The 18142-nt window shown below is 37.1% G+C and overlaps 1 protein-coding gene across 5 annotated transcripts in view; it reads left to right on the plus strand.

Moving 5' to 3' along the window:
• Positions 1-18142, plus strand: part of DIAPH2 (diaphanous related formin 2) — an 865471-nt gene that overhangs the window by 795449 nt on the left and 51880 nt on the right. For 3 of the 5 annotated variants that reach the window (XM_082447365.1, XM_082447362.1, XM_082447364.1), the window contains one exon: positions 17400-17475. The exons of the other annotated variants lie outside the window; for them this stretch is intronic. In XM_082447365.1, the coding sequence (XP_082303491.1) occupies positions 17400-17475 (76 nt within the window). The remainder of the gene's footprint in view (positions 1-17399; positions 17476-18142) is intronic. 5 annotated transcript variants of the gene reach the window in all.

An 18142-nucleotide genomic window follows, 5' to 3' on the forward strand; every position in this document is an offset into this window, starting at 1 on the left:
AAAGATACAGGATTTATATGTAAGAGAGGTCTTAGGAACCTATTTTGTGTTTTTTGTTGTTGTTGTCATTGTTTTTTAAATAAATTTATTTATTTTATTTATTTATTTTTGGCTACGTTGGGTCTTCGTTGCTGCGCGTGGGCTTTCTCTAGTTGCGGCTAGCGGGGGCTACTCTTCGTTGTAGTGTGCAGGCTTCTCATTGTGGTGGCTTCTCTTGTTGTGGAGCACGGGCTCTAGGCGCGTGGGCTTCAGTAGCTGTGGCACGCGGGCTCAGTAGTTGTGGCTCACAGGCTCTAGAGCACAGGCTCAGTAGTTGTGGCGCACGGGCTTAGTTGCTCCGTGGCATGGGGGATCTTCCCGGACCAGGACCTGAACCCGTGGCCCCTGCGTTGACAGGCAGATTCTCAACCACTGCACCACCAGGGAAGCCCCTAGGAACCTATTTTGAAATTAGACACTTCTCGTATTTTCTGTTTATTCTTTTTAGGAAAACAAATTTGTTTTTAAAGTTTTTGGAGTACCATAGTTAGAGAACAGTAACTTTGAAGATTTGTTGCCACTTTGATAATGGGGGGAATAAAAACCTACTGGAAAATAATTAAAGAAGTTGCTAATCAGTTCATTAGTCAAGTGTATCTGCTGCACATTATACAGAAACAAATTGGAAACGGTGCTGTGTTAGCCAGAAACTCCCTCTCAAATAAAGTCAAGAAGGAAGATAAACTAAATTGACTTTCCTTTGTGGTTGATTTCTATCTAAGGAGATCTGTCTCTAAAACACTGAATGAAGAAACTTGCACCTATGCATAGATTCAAGCTTCCACTAAGACTGCACTATGCCTTAGTTCTACAAGATTACTTTGAACTATATTAAATCAGTCTGTCTTTAGTTTTTGCTTTTGGTTTTGTTTGTATTTATAACCTGTTGACCATTTTCATTTTCTGAATGCTAAATATACTTAGAAAGAAGAGGAAAAAACTAATAACACCTTGCTCACTGCATTACAACAATGGTTTTGTAACCCAATCAAAAGGATTAAATAGCTGGATACTAAAAGGTTACCCAAAATTCTGCCCATGGACAAAAATATTTGTCAGCAGTTAGAATGAATCTGGTCCTTCCCACTCTCTATGGTGCCTTAGCTATAATCATGGCAGTGAGGCACTGTAGCCGAAAAAACAGATTTTCAATTATAATTAGAGTAAATCTTCCAGAGAGGGCTCTTCACAAGGTCTAAGGTTCTCTAAAGGGTAAAAGGGGTGACTAAAATCTAACTTAAAACAATATAGTCCTTCCTCTCCTCTCTTGATACTGACCTTCAAATGTATTGGTGTTTTTAAAAGCCAAATCCTATAAGAATTTGCAGCTTCAGAATTGGAACTCACTTGAGTTTCATTAGGTTTGAGCCAGACACCAGCATGTGTCATTTTCTGAAAGCAAAATAATTTAGATTCAAAGCAGTAGCCTATGAAGGAGAAACAGATGACCTGGCAATTGCATTTAAGACTCCCTTTGGGGACTTCCCTGGAGGTCCAGTGGTTAAGACTTCGCCTTCCAATACAGGGGGTGCGGGTTCCATCCCTGGTCCGGCAGCTAAGATCCCACATGCCTTGCGGCCAAAAAACCAAAACAGAAGCCATATTGTAACAAATTCAATAAAGACTTCAAAAATGGTCCATATCAAAAAAAAAATCTTTAAAAAAAAAAAAAAACCAAAAGATTCTCTTGGTATGGACAGATGTATATGATAACTTATTTTGATATATCTTTTTATTTATCTATTCCTTTAATTTTAGTACTCAATTTTAAAAGAGCTCAGAAATATTAGACTTTTGATATACACATATATATAATGGGCATAAGTCTGAAATCCACAAATTTGGGTACGTAAGAAATGTAACTTTATTTTTTGTAATTGAACTTAATTCTATCTTGAGACCCTATCCTACTGGGTAGTACCATAGAGAATGAGAAAAAAAACAGAGAAAGATATATATAATTTTATACCTCATATACTATCCCCACCATACCATAAGCATGTAATACCCATTCATTAGGAAGCGGATTACATGTTTACTCCATTATAGATTATCTAGGATTATGTTGAATTTACTGATGAGAAATATGAGCAAAGAAATGCTACTGTATACAAAGTATTTTCCTTTCCAAAGGCATTAATTTAAGCGATTGGCCTATGATTATCCATCTGCTTTAGCAGTGAAAGATCCCTAAAGACAGTGCTTGTCTTCTATCCTTTTCATACTCAGTATGCTGTTGGCATTAGCAAATATTTGCCCAAAATGGCTCAATTCAGGATCCAGAAGAGAGAAATATATGAACTGCAATGGGTCATTGATAAGATCTGAGTGAAAAATCTTTACATTTTTTTAAAGGCTTAGATGAATGGACACAGCTTTCTATTGTTTTGTTTATCTTTGTCTTGTTTCACACTCCCTCCCCAAGGGCATGTGTGTGTTTAATGAGAAAAAGAAGAGTTCTGCAAGTGGGAAATGCCAACTAGAAATGGAAACTTTCACAGGAGTGGAGATAAAGATAAACTATTATATAATTTACCCCTGTTCACAAAATGCAAACCAGATGTTTTTTTTCATTGATTTGCAAAATCTACAGTAGAATTTTCTGGTAATTAGCATCTTGCTGAGACTAAGTGAAGTAATACTTAACTTTAGAATGGTTTAATGGACTTCAAGTCATATGGCATTGTTTTGCATGTTTTTAAAAATAAGGTTGTAAATTAAAAATACAAAGAAAGTCTTAAATAACTTAATATCACCAAGTTATTATTAGAGAATTGATCATCAATATGCAACTGATTAGAAGATATAAATATACGAGTCCATCATGTATAAAATGGTAGGTGCTGCAGAATTTTAAGCTGTGAAGGCAAGTGCTTGACAAATACCAATTACCTGTAAAGATAGTCTAGAAGCCAAACAGTGGTTTAGCATCCTTGTTGGAAACTTTCTTTAGAAGGGAAGATGCGTGACCTTCAGTTCCTTTGCTAATCATCAGTTACAGACACTTAAAATTTTATATTTATAATAATTCTATAACTTTCTAGTAATTGTTCATACAGTGACATTGAATTTTCTAGACAGGATATATGCATATATCTCTCTTGAGCTCTCAGGAAGGAGAGAGAAGGAGAGAGAGGGAAAGTGAGAAAGAGAGGGCATGAGCAGGGAGATAAGAAAAGTAAACTACCTACTACTTACTACTTATAGGCGTGGTAAAAATTGCCCATTCCTCATGGGTAACCTAACTCCCCCATTCACCCTGACATTTCCTCCCAGATATTAAAAGCCAAACTAGAATTCTGTTTCTGAACCAAAGGAAATTAAAGAAAATTCAAGTCAAGAGGATCAGGAGAAGAGAAGAGAGTTAATTATATTTCACGAGGGTCCCAATCCACTTAGATCCTTACTAGGGTACTCAGCATTTTTTCACTGCGGCATTTGCATTTAGCATTTTTTAAATTGGGATGAAATGATTTTTATAGGTACTGGAGGAATCATTATGAGGTTGCCAAGAAGTACTGAATATGGTAACCAAAGCAGGGAGGAGGGTAGGTAAGTTCATCTCACAGAGGAAAGCAAACTTTCCTTCTCTCAAGTCATCTTTCTGGTCAATATTGCCTGTGTATCACATGCAATGAAAAGGGGGGCAATTACTGAAGTACTCAACAGGAAGATATCATGACCTAAAATAAGTCTTTTATGACTCTATCCATTCCTGCCATATCCGGAGGGAATGCAAATATTTCTACATTGCTATGCCATGATACACTTGAGCTGGCAAGGGAAGGACAAACTCAGAGTGACGGTTCTTTTTTCCAGTGTTCATACATGCCTCTGTGTGTGTGTGTGTGTGTGTGTGAGTGCGTGCACACACGCGCACCTGAGAGCACATGCCAAAACAAATTTGGCTTCACTGATTGCATTCTAGAATTTCCTTTCCATTACATGCCCTGGACAAGTGGGCAGATGGGCAGCATAATCACAAAAACATCACAAAAATAAAAATCACAAAAATAAATGTGGTTCTAGAATTCTAAAGAGGAGGTGTTTTTCTTTTCCTCTTAGGAGAAATAAAAAGTATCATGTTTAAATTACCAACTAGGATCATGGACTTTAAAAGCATTGTTTTGTTCTGTAAGGATTGTGAAAGAGTGTTGCAAAGGGAGATAGTGAGATCTCCTAGAATGCGTTGAAAAGACAGTGGCTGATCAGTTTTCTGGTGGTTTTGAGACATTTTTTTAAAGCCAAGAAATATACTGAATAAATAGTCTGAGATAAAGGTGAAAAGTTAAAAAAGCAAGCAAGAGTAGAAAGAATAAGGGCCTCAAGAAAGGATAAGTATTAATATCAGAAGGTATATCCATTATCAATTGCTGTATAACAAACCACCCCAAATTTAATGGCTTAAACCAATAATTCATGATGCTGCAATTTGAGCAGGCCTCAACTGGGCAGTTGCCCTGCTAGGCTCACCTAGGGTCACTCATATGGCTACAGTTATATGGAGGCTCTGCTAGGTCTGGATGGTCCAGGGTGGACTCGCTCACATGCCTGATGGTTAGTTGGAAATGTCAGCCCAGCATTTCCAATCTCATGGCCTCTCCAGAAGGAAGTGCAGACTTCTTATATGGCCTGTGCAGTGTTTCAAGAGGTCAAGAACGGAATCTACACAGTCTCAGGAGGCCTGGGTCGGAAGTCACACAGTGTCACTTATGCTGCATTCTATTAGCCAAAGCAAGTCACAAAGCCAGTCCGGAGTGAAGGGGTGGGGGAAATAGATTCTACCTCTAGATGGGAGAAGCTGCACATAATATGTGTTCATATTTAATCTATGATAGAATTTAAAGGACTGTGAAAAATAATCATGGCCAAGTCTAGCGTATTCTTAAGTGGAATCATTTTTAATATCCACCATTTTCAAGTACTCCTTGAAGAGCCTCCGTTTAACATGTTTTAAATGTCTCAACATATATTATTCTTGAATCCGTTGAAAGATAGTAGTACTGAGAAATATTTACATCTTATTCACTCAAAAAGCATTGAATGCCAGTTGGTGTCAGGCACTGTGATTGATCTGTCACTCTCAAATCTATCAGCAGCCTGAGATGTAAATTGATTCTTTGTTGCTTTATTATAATAATTGTTGAACTTTCTTTGTAAGTGCATTACTGACCTTTGATAGAAAAAAGATTAATTCATATATTTATTCATCAAAAACACAAGAAGTACCCTTCCCTATCAAACTCCTTCAATTGTCACCCTTCTACTGTCCCAGAGATTCAAATAGTATCACATCACATGAAATTGTAGTTGGAAGGGAAGGGGAAAACTAGTAAGGTTTATTTAAACTGAATTCCAAGCATATAAGACATCCTCTTCCCAAGAAATGAAAGCTAGTAGAATATTAAATCAATAATATACATACTTAAATGAATATTATTTAATGTGATAGTTAACCATTATGTAGAGTGTCTAAAACCAAAGTGATTCAGTTGTCATTACAGCAACAAAGTGAAATTTATAAATGGATTGTCACTAGCTTCTTTTCAGTTTGCTGTAGAGTGTTCCTCTGAGGAGAGAGGGAACCAGAAATAAAATTAATGCACGAGACGCGGTGTTTCTGCATCTCCATTTTTCCACCTCAATTTTAGTTTTGATGTTATTTCCCTGTGGAGGCTATCTGAAAGCTAAAATTCTATATACAAATCACTTAGGCCATGTCATTTTTACTGACTAGAAGTCAGCTTTCCTATAAAATATACCACAAGATATTACTTTAACAGTTTTGGTTCAAGGGGCACCAGGCTCTACAGACTACCTGAGCTCCAGCAGTGGCACATTCTTTTAGGTGGGACTCTAATGCTTGTCTGAATCATTGGGCTAACATTCTATTCATATTTTCATCTTAGAAAGGCAAGTTAAACTCTACTTTTAAAGGAGGTTTAAAAAAGAAGGCTTAAGAAATAGTAAAAGAAAAAGATCCACTGAAAAATAATTTTACAACCCATTCAGTTTCTTGAGTATATATTGCAGACCTACTCTGCATCCAAGCTTGCTGTCCCTGGCTGCTATGGAAATAGCGGAGACAAATTCAATCAGTATCTGTGCTTGAGGTACTTAGAATCCAGTTGGCGAGACAAACTGAACACTTAATTATGGACTCAACTTGGTATTCAAGACTTTCCATGGTATAGTCTTCAAGAAACCTTTTCTGCCTGTGTTTTTTCACTACTTCCCCCGTCACCTACCCTCTACTCCAGCCTAACTGAATGATTCCCTTTTCTCTGACTATACCTTACCTTTCCTACCTCTATGGCTTTCCACACCATTTCCCCCATATCCACTCTTCAAGGCCCATTTCAAATACAAATTCCTTCATGAAGACTTGCTGCCTGAAAACATACACATCACTCCCACCCACTCGCCCCCAAATCCATTGCTGTTTCCCCTTGTCCCTCTGTCATTGCACTTAATTCTTTGTGTTATAGTTGTCTCTTTATCCTATCTCCACCACCCATTAGATGTGGAGTACTGGAAGCAGAGACACTGTTTAGCTCTATCTCCTCCAGTACCTAGCACTTAGAGGCAAAATAGCTATTTAGTTGAATTAAAAGTGAATGCAAGAAAATTTTGTGACCATCTGCCAAAATGTATAGTCCCTGTGACAGTGTAGGAGACGAGGTAGCTTTTTTTCTTGGAAGTTTGATAAAAAATATATACTCCTGTAAAATGAATCACTTGGCCAAAATTTAACCGCTAAACTAACATTACTGTATGTTCATTACTCTGCATAATGTGTTTCTCATATATGTAAAAGCACATTATTTAGTCAGAACTATCGTGTTAAATTTCCCCAGTAATTCCTAAGGGCTGTCAGCTGCTCTTTAAATCTTGATTTTCTGTCAGGAGGAATTAATAATCTTGCCTTTGAGTGAATTTAGAAGCAATGAGGGATTGAGCAGAAATATTTGAATACCGTCTCCGTGGTAAATTGGATATCCAATTTTCAACTTAGCCTTAATAGGAAAAAAAGGAATCAATTGAATTCAGCACCTGCTTTTTCCTTTTTAATATTTTCTCCCCTTTTTAAGTGAGTTAGAATGGAAGGGTATAGTTCTTTCTCAGTGTGGGGAGGGAGGAGTCTATTTTCATTCACTTTGAGAGGTTTCTCAAATTCCAGTGAGCCTTAATATATGGACAATCCATATAGCTGACTCTGTAAGGTGATCCTCTGGAAATCAAAGGAAAATTCAGTACAATAACACAGAAATTGATTTGCATGAGATTTAAATAGTGTTTATTCTACAAGCAAAAGCATTCCTCTCCTCCCTCCCTGCAAACGAATTTTGTTGTCACATACTGATACTAACACATTGAAATCACAACTCAGTTTCTAAAACCAAACTGCCCTACATATCCAGAGATGTTAACTTATATCAAGCTAATAAAATATAGCTCTTAATTTTTAGTTTCAGCTACACATCTGTACATGACCTCAGATTAAAAGTTCATTAAAATTACAAAAGGTTGAGAGACATTGATAAATAGGCTTAAAACGTTGTGGGGTTTTTTTTCGCCTCCAATCACTCTTTTTTTCTAACCCAAGTTGCATCATGTACCATCCAGCAGTACATTTAGCTGTCATAAGGCTGCTGATGGAAGATGTCCATCTGCTAGGCAGTGCAGAATTACAATCACTTTCTCAGCGAAGCAATAAGCTGGAGAGTATATTTCTTTCTGTGTAGTATGACCTCATGTGTGTCACTCACTTCCACTTTTTTTTCAACCAGGCAGCAGTTTGCTCGAAGTTAACTTTTTTCATATAGTTAAGAGGAAATGTTAGCAGACACAACTCCAAATTATTTCTGTTTGCAACTCCAATCCTATACTGAGCATTCGAATATAGATGTGGTTCACGTTCATGACAGTCATTATACTTTACATGAAAGAATGAGATCAAACTGTGGGGACCCCAATCAGAAAGAGCTGAATGCCCGTGGACACCTCATCCTTTCTCCCTGCCTCCCCGACTCTTGCTAGGGATCAATGGTATCACCTATCAGACCGATGGTAAAACTTTACAAGAAATCATCTTCTGTCTCGCTCAGATACATTACTTTTCTAGCTCAAACTCCGCTTGGGGCATGGAAGGTTTTCTCTGGTTAAGTTGACCAGACCTACCCTTCTAGCTTTTGCAGTCCTAGAGCGAGAAGAGTATAAATGTCAACAAGCAGAACAAGATGAGTATAACCAGAAGTAGAAAGAATCCAGGGGATGAAGGCCAAAATCTACTTAATCACCTGTGGATAATTGAGCATTATCAGCAAATCCCTAAGCTTTTGCTTCAAAAGACGTTGAAACATGACCAGCATGCCTCTTACTTTGCATACGTGCTGTTCTTTGAATTTCTATCCAAGCCTGTGCTTTTAAAATCAGCCTCACATTAGATGCTTGATAACCCTTCTTCTTACAAGTCACTCTAACTCCAGAATCTCGTTTGAGGTGGCTTCAGGTTTTCCGTGCCTCATTTCAGTTTCCAGCATTCCAACCTTTGCTCCCACACAACTAACATTTTTGGTACCAATCTGGGGCAAGAACTATCACTCATCTAATCCTCAAAGAATCTTTACAGGATAGATATCGTTATCCTCATTTTATAGATGAAGCACTTGAGGCCCAGAGAAGTTAAGGAAGCTGCCGAAGGTCATACAATGGCTAAATGATAGTTAGAATTGATCCCAGATCTGCCTGATTTGGAATCCTTTGGTCTTCACATTGTTCCATGTTGCCTCCCTATTTAGGAATCTTATTTAGATATATATATATATATACAGATATATATATAGATATAGATATAGATATAGATATATATAAATATAGATATAGATAGATATAGATATACTTTTTGTGTAACATCTTTATTGGAGTATAGTTGCCTTACAATGGTGTGTTAGTTTCTGCTGTATAACAAAGCGAATCAGCTATACATATCCATATATCCCCATATCTCCTCCCTCTTGCGTCTCCCTCCCACCCTCCCTATCCCACTCCTCTAGGTGGTCACAAAGCACCGAGCTGATCTCCCTGTGCTATGTGGCTGCTAGGAATCTTATTTATATTTGCCCTTCACATATATCTATCCTATTGGAACTAAGTTGCAGTAAGTTTAGCGTCAGTTCTTGTGAGCTGGTCTGGGTTCGACATTGCTGATGGAAATTCTCCAGTGACCACTGTGATAGATCTAAGTTCAAACCCATGCTCCAACGTCTGACAACAGAAACCACTCTCTTCTAGGGAAAGGAGCAGAACTGAGGATGCCAGAACGCTTTCTGCAATCCAAAGCCAAACTCCCCAGTCATTCATTCATTCATATTCTCTCTATCACTAGCCACCCCCCCAAAACACACACACACAATTTTACATCATTTTTAAACTGGAGAATTTGTTCCTCTCTTCTTTTCTGATTACTTGGCCCTACAACCTGCCCACAACAGTATGACTCACTCTCTGTGACTCTTCTTGAGGGCCCTTGTTATGAATTCTCATTTCTGTGCCTCCTTTTTGAACATGCTCTAAAGAGCAGGGGTAGCCTTTGGCGGGAAAGAATAGCATGTCAGGATGGCTCTGTAAGCCATGTTGCTTTTCTTAATCATGAAAAGGCACCACTATTCAATGATATGCCCTAGTTTTCTAATCTAATCAAATGTACAATGATACGGGTACTGGGGATTAAATACAAGCCCACTTCTATCCAAAGCTGACAATGCCTTTAAAGCAATGTGTAGTATTTTGCTCATTTCTTGTGACTGGTTTTTTCATATGCCATACATAATTTTTCTTGTACGCTCTGTGCAAGATGACACCTTGGAAAGAAAAAATATCTATAAAAAATTAATGTAACTTGGTCTTCTGGCTCATGGTTTGATTTAATTAATTGACCAAGTTGACTCTAAACCTTTATGTTGCTTTGAAAGTTTTTTCTTGTCACAATAAGAACTTGAAAAATGTCCAAGCAGCTCACTAATTTACCTGCAACTGAAATAAGTGAATTCATATGTTTGTTATTAAAAGGAATCTATTTTGGAATTTTGCTGAGTTATTTGTACATGAAAGCCCACATCGAGAAATCTGCCCATTTATAAAATGACAGGTAGAGATTTTCCCAAGTGCTGGGAAAATATTTTATCTAAATTTTAAATGAAGAAGAAAAGAAACTAATTTGAAAACACTTTAACATTTTTTGTGATTTTAACTTGCTTTTTATTTGATTTGTTTGATTTTATTCACCTATGATCCAATTTGTAGATAGGCTGACTTGCTAAATGGCTTCAGTATTTGGGTTTAATTTACTGTAAAGTGGATCTTAGAAATTAAAGTTTCAGGTTAAAACTTGTCTTTCAGGTCTTCTTGCCTAAGTGTATATGGAAATATGGAAATAACCTAACATGCATAAACACATTCAAAATATTCTATAGCTCTTAAAAAATGTTTTTAATTTTGAAATAATTTTAGGCTTACAGGAAAGTCACAAGAAATACAAAAATAGTCCAAAGATGTTGATATGCTCTTTACCCAGATTCCCAAATATTAATATTTCATCACATCTGCTTTATCATTCTTTCTCTTTTTAGATACAGACATACACACATGCATTATTTTTTCTGAATGTTTGGGAGTAAATTGTAACATGATGCTCCTTTACCTCTAAGTACTTAAATGTACTTAAGTATAAAATTAAAACATTCTTTTATGTAACAGTAAATTTATCAGCATCAGTAAGTTCAAATTGATAAAATCCTATCTAATTGATAGACTTTATTCAAATTTCATCAATTCTCTCACTAATATATTTTATAGCAAAATAAAAAAAATGCAAGATCACACATTGCATTTAGTTATAATGTCTTTTTAATCCCCTTTAATCTAGAACAGTTCCCATGCCCAAAATGCATAACCTGGCTCTAACCGTGAGGAAACATCAAACAAATCCACATTCTACAAACTAATTTACCTGTACTCTTCAGAAATATTATACTTTTTTAAGTTATGGCATGTCTCCAGTAGAGTACACATGCATATTTTCCTTTTTAATTTCCTCTAAGAAAAAGAAAAACTCAAAATAATACCTAAGTATGTTTTCAAATAAAGACCTATTTTTGAATGTCAAAGAAAAACACTCAAACGCTCAAATTTTAATTTAAACATAGAATGGCCATTTCAAAAAGAAGTATTATATAATAAGTTAAGGAAAATCTATCTTTCATATACAGATTTCAGACAATTGCTTGTTCATTCTGAGTTGAGCAATATTTCTTCCATGGGATTTTAAACTAAGAACATTTTGCTGCTTGTTGAGTACTTTTGTTTCTTACATTCTGCCTCATAGCCATCTCCCACTACCATGCATATGACACCACCACCTAACTCTGAGCCCAAAAGTCTAGAAAAGAGTTCTTAATGGCATATGAAGTTCTTACGAATCTTTCCTCTAAGGAGGGATAGGTAAGGGCAATTGGGAAGATTCATCTCCCCAAAAAGACCTCCCACAGGTCCTCTACCAATTCAGGCTGCATTTAGTTAAATAAGATCTTCCTATAAAACACAAGTAAGAGTATCGCTATCAATATTTTACACCTCCATATTAATTACTCCACTCTGACTACTTTCTGGTTTGTAAGTGAATAGAATATTTTGTTGTGGAGCAGGGAGAATGGGAGAAGTAATGTAGAGCAAGGGTTATTTGGTGAAAGGGTTAGGGTTAGAGGTGAGAGTGGCTCTTTGGGCCCCTATACTAGGGAATTATAAGTAGCAAGAGGGCCCTGTACATCCACTAAAAGGCAGGGAAGGAGTGCCTAAAAATAGGTAGAAGGCCACCTACTTTGCAATTTTGCCTGGTAACACCAATCTGGGCAGCCGAAGCCTGGTTTTGAGTTTGTCACATCCGCAAATGATAATAAACTAGATCAGTAACACTTCCTGGTTATTGTCTGATTGTATGAATTTTGAAACTAATATTTGCATTGTTATGATTCAGTAAAACATGTGTGTCATGGTAAGTTGTTTTTTTTTTTTAATTTTTTTCTCCATAATTTGTTTAATCCAGTGGCTATTTTCAGAAGTCCCAAGGTGGATTTCTCAACTCTGGTTATTCCCAAAGCATAGAGTCTCCCATACTGCCTATTCTACATATAACTTCCTTCCTAAGACATTTTTTTAATCCCTATTTTCCATCTCCCCATTCTCTAGAAATGGCGTTGTGAAGGTAAAAGCCAAAAAATTATAGCATGAAGTCTGGAAAGTGAGGCAAATGGTCCACAGTTATGTATGAAACATTTCCGACTTATGATTTGTGAAAGTAGCACTAACTCAGCTAGTGATCATGGCAAGTGTATAGACTTAGACTTACTAAGACTTACAGAAGTCTAATTTTAGTCCATAACCATGTGACCTTGATCTGGTCACTAAGGCTGTCTAGGCATCAGCAGTCTCCCCTTGCATGAAATGAGGTTGTTGGACTAGATGATCTTTGCATTTTCTCCCAAGCTATGAACTCAATAATTTTGAGTGTAGGAACTTACAAAATCACTTAAGGGCGAAAAATTTCATTCATTTATGGATGCAAATTTATTGAGCTCCTACTATATACGGCATTCCATGGGAATGAAAAAGCTAGACATCTTAACCTTACTAAGTTATTTTGTTTGTACATATCTAGAGAAGAGAATGTGAAAAGTTTACATGAAAAATCAGGAAGTCAACATTGTAAATAAATAGATAATAAATTGAATCAGCAATTAATACAGCCTCAGTTAAATAGTGGACTTCCAGTGGATGGAATCATAACATTCGGGGCTAAATTATATTTGAGAATACCTACTCTTAAGTTATAGGTTTTTATGCTCTGGAACCACCACCTCAAAATATAGCATCTAATCCATTTCACTCTTCACAGTTTTCTTTTTGAAAGTATAAATTTCTTTCCCATAAGATAAAGTAAAAAGAAAATCTCAAGATGGCTAGAGTTTTTTCTTTTAATGATAATACAACTCCATATGGAAAAGCAATATATGTGTTCCTATCTGAAGAACCCCCCCCAAAATTAGAACTTCTAAATCATAGAATTTCGAAGAACTAGTAATAGTTGTTGACTTCTTAATCATTACTATGTGTCTTCATTTACTAGGGTTTCTGTAACAAATACCACAGCTTAAACAACGGAAATTTACTTCCTCACAGTTCTGGAGGTTAGAAGTCCAAGATCAAGGTGTTGGCAGGTTTGGTTTCTTCTGTGGCCTCTCTCCTTGGCTTGCAGATGGCTGCCATCTTGCTGTGTCCTCACATGGTCATTACTTTGTGTTGCCTCTGTCCTAATTTCCTTTTCTTATAAGGACACCAGTCATACTGGGTTAGGGCCCACCCTAACAGCCCCATTTTAATTTAATTACTTCTTTAAAGGCCCACTCTCCAAATACAGTCACATTCTGGGGTACTAGGGGTTAGGGCTTCAACACAGGAATTTGGAGGGACACAATTCAGCTCATAATACTATGTTTCTTTCCAAAATAATGGACCTGGATTTATGTTATTCTTACTACTGTTTTGTGCACTGAATATATTTTAATTTTGGTTATATAATTGCCTTGCACATGTATCAGCTTATCACCATGTGCCAAGGATGTGAAATTTACTGCTTCAAAATACATCCTAATTAAGATAATTATATATTCACAACATTTTCATAGCATTTGATTTTTTTTCCTTGTTAAACATAACAGAGAATTGGATGTTGTTCACATATCACAGATCAGCCAATAAACCAGGCATTTTTACCATACTCTGTGTTGATAAGGATTTTTTTTTCCCCATGGCAACAATAAATTTTGTTGCCTTCAACTTCTAAGACTCCCTTAATTACAAACACAATGGACTTTTTACAAGGGATATTATATATGCAGCAGTTGTTTAAACCTGAAATAGAAAAATTAAGAGGGAAAATATTCAAGTCCAGTGTGGCCCAGTGCTGAAACACTATATTGCAACTTTTGACATTTTACTGAATCTGCAACTCTATTCTCTGGCTGACTTTAAAAGACTTTATGTAATGAGTAGGTCAAAAAAATGGTTGGGAAAATGTAAAAGTAAAAGAGTTTTAAGAAAGTATGATAAAGCATAAGGCCTAACTCAAATTATATGCAATAGATTATATGGCTGTGGTGCCAGCAGCCTGGATTTGTATCCTGACAATTCCCACTTACTAACTGACTTTACTTCTTTGTACCTCCGTTTTCTCATCTGTCAAAGGGGATAAATAATGATACCTATATTACAGGCTTGATGTGATGATGAACAGAATAATTCACATGAAGCATTCAGTACAGAGCCTGGCATAGAGTAAATTCTCAGCAATTTCTAGTTATATATTGGTGTATGTGTATATATGTATATGTGCCTATGTATATGTATACTTGTATATATATATACACACACACATATATTATGTATGTGAATACATAAATGTTAGAATGCATCTTCACATTTGCCACCCTCCCTTTGGTATACTACTAGGGTGTATGTAGCTCAATTACAGGCTCAATTACAATTATAGAGCTCCTCCTCTCACGGTGGAAGCTAGCAGAGACATAGTCAGCTGGCGAAATCAGTCTCAAATGGTACATCTTTCTGTAATCAGACATATAGGATCCATAGCAGGACGCCTAGTGATTGCCTCAGACACTACGTCTAGCCTAGAGGAGAATTGTGGCGCAGAATCCAAATCCCTTGCTTCCATGCCTCTCAGTCCCTGAGCAATCTCTTGATGCATAGAAAGCTTTGTAAAGGTCCTTAAGTTTTTCTTTGGTCTACATGTGGCCTTTATGATTAACTCATTTTCGAGCTCTCGGAAGACAAAGACTACACCCCTCTCTCATACATTCCAGAGGTACCTGCTAGAAGCTTTCTCACACCTTAAACACTGAGTAAATCATGAAGTCCAATGGGATCCTGAAACTAACCCATAATCCAAGAAACTGAGAAAGGCTAAAGAGGTTCCCTCCTCTGGAACCACAGTAGTCTAGAAGGCTCAAGAAATTAGTGAACGGCAGGATGGATAGTGGTTACTGCTTGGACTACAGAGAAAAGGCTCCCTGGATTCGAATCCTAGCCCTGCAGCTCAATAGTTGTATGACTTGGGTGAGTTGTTTGACTTCTCTGTGCCACATTTTCCTCCTCTATAGTCTGGAGATAATCAGATTATCTAATTTATAGAGTTCTGAAGTTAAGTAAATGTATATTTGTAACATGCTTAAAATAGTTCCTGGCACAAAGTAAGTGACAGCACTTACCCTAAGTGTGTGCGACATAAGTAAAGTCAAATAATGGCTGACACCTCCTAGCTACTTAAAACAGTGGCCCCAAAACTAGTCTGTTCCACACAGGTCTTCCAGACCAAGAGCCACTATAAATCTAGTAGAGCTCTCCCAACAAGGCAGCTGTATATCTCTCAGCATTTGTGTTGGGGTTCGTCAGACAGAAGAGTATAAGTTGTTCCCAGCCAAGGCCTTCCTGAAGAGGCTTAAAAAAAACAGGCTGGTGGGACATTTGGCATGTGTTTCTTTGATGCTTTACAGTCTATGTTTCTAGTGTCTGCATCATTAGTGTGTGTCTCTTTTCTGGGCTTACACTCTGTCATTACTCATCTGTGTCTGTTTTGACTTAAACTGGTCCCTGGAAGAGAGGAAGAATTTGGATCTCATTGAGTTCTAATACTTCTGTATGATGATAGCTCTAGCACCAACAAAGAAACATTTGCATGTCCGTTGGCTGCAAACCAGATCTTCAGAAATGCAGTTATATGGCAACCTTTATGAAATGCAATCTTCCTTTACCTTCAATTCCGTGTTTTATTTCACTGTATGGTTTTTAAGTGAGGGAGGTAAGAAGAGAGAGCTAGCTATAAGGTGGAAGTTGAAATATTTTTACAGAGACATCATTATAATCAATGTGATTGACTATAGTTGTAAGTAGGGTGAGTGGGAGAAAACCTTATTACGAAAATGAGAAACAGCGATGAAGAAAAGGACTTCAGGTAAAAAACCTGGAAATCAGTGTTAGTGTAGGAAAAAGACTGTAAGGTAGAAAAGGAATTTTTTAATGAAAAAAAACAAATAAAAGGTGATTTTATTTTTATTTTAAATAAGACTGTGTCAAAGCGTTTCATAAATGATAAACTTTCTGTGACTGTAGAAGATGGTTATACTTGTATAGCAAAGGCCGTGTTAATGAAATGGCTAGAGAAGTAACATTTTACCTGGTTTTATATGTAGATCTACTGTGTGCATTACTGTCATTTTTGTTGTAAACTTCCCCTAAAATAGGTTTTGTGGGCAACAGCAGTAATAGCAACCATGCTCATGACTCTACCATTCTACTGTGGACTCAGGAACTTTCACATGAGCATTCCAGCACTATATATCCCATTTTAGAGCACAGAACACCAACCAAAACTTCAAAGGGAATATCCCACAACAGAGAAGCAGTTTCATTGGGTGAATCATGTCCTAAATATTTCAGCTGTGGTTTCGAGATCTCTGCTCTATTCCCAGTGGATATGATGGTAGAGAGAAGCCATCAATTTTCCATGGGTTTTATGTCTGTTCCCTTCCTTCCAGCCAGAATCATCTTGGAATTAAACATGTATGGAAGTTGTAAAGGGACTCTCCATATGCTTACTGAGACTCATAGCTGACAGAGAAGAATAGATGCTTTGGAGAATTCATTGGACATAGATCCTCTACCGAGTAAAAGGATCACCTCTGTTAAGTCATTCATCATCCACTTACTTATTTATTCAATAAAAATATATTGGGTGCTATATTAGTTTCCCAGGGCTGCCATAATGTATTGCCACAAACTGGGTGGCAAAACTAGAGGTTTATTCTCTCACAGTTCTAGAGGCTAGAAATACAAAATCAAGGTATCAGCAGGGCTGGTTCCTTTGGGGGGCTCTGAGGGGAATAATCTGCTGCATATCTCACTGCTAGCATCTGGTGGTTGCCAGCAATCCTTGGCATTCCTTGGCTTGCAGCTGCATCACTCTAATTTCTGCCTTTGTTGTCACATGGCTTTCTTCCCTCTGTGTGTCCTCTGAGGCTTTGTGTTCCAAATCTCTTTCTCCTAATAAGGATGCCAGTCATTGGATGTAAAGCCCGCCCTAATCCAGTATGACCTCATCTTAATTTGATTCCATCTGCAAAGAACTTATTTCCAAGTAAGGTCACATTCGCAGGTACCGCAGGTTAGGACTACAACGTATCTTTTTGGAGGACACAATTCAACTCACTACAGTGCCTTCTTTGTGCCAGATTCAATGCTGGATGCTGGGGATGGAAAGATGAATAGCATGCAGTCTCTGCACTCAAAGACCTCATTCAAATGGAGGTAGAGATAAATATATAACATATTGTCATAAATAATATACGTCTCAACAAAATGCTCTGGGAACACAGAGAAATGGGCGACTAACATTGTCTTAGGTGACCAAAAAGCTTTCTTATGGAGCTGTCTTTTGAGGCATGGGAAAATGGATATTGGAGTTAATAAGTGAATTCATGGTCATGAGTATGCAAAGGGCATTACAGAAATAAGCAACAATATGTATAAAAAGATGATGTCATGAAAAGACCCAGCATCCTTCAAGAAAGTCAAGGAGTTGTAACTGGACTGTAGGGCTAGTTGTAGGGAATGGTAGGATACACGGTTGGGCTACATAGGAGAGAATGAACAGGTGGTAGATGGTAAAGGGCTTCTATTTCATGCCAAAGAATTTGGCTTTATAATATATAATAGAAAGCCTCTACCAATACCATTGTGGATATTTTTTTTAATCCTTAAAGTAACAATGAATGGACTTAAGTAGTATCATAAAATGAAGCGAAACAGTAGTTAATAAAGCGTCTTGCAAAATGAGAAAGGCCATTTTGATTTAGGGAAAATTATTGGAATTATGGAATAATTTTAAGGAAATGCATGTTTATTTATGTCTAGTATGTTCAGGAGCTTCAGCTAAGTTAACAAGATTCAGTCATTCAAACATTAGTAGAGGTCC

The sequence above is a fragment of the Balaenoptera physalus genome, assembly GCF_965194825.1.
Source record: "Balaenoptera physalus genome assembly, chromosome: X".
In the NCBI taxonomy this organism is placed as follows: Eukaryota; Metazoa; Chordata; class Mammalia; order Artiodactyla; family Balaenopteridae; genus Balaenoptera; species Balaenoptera physalus.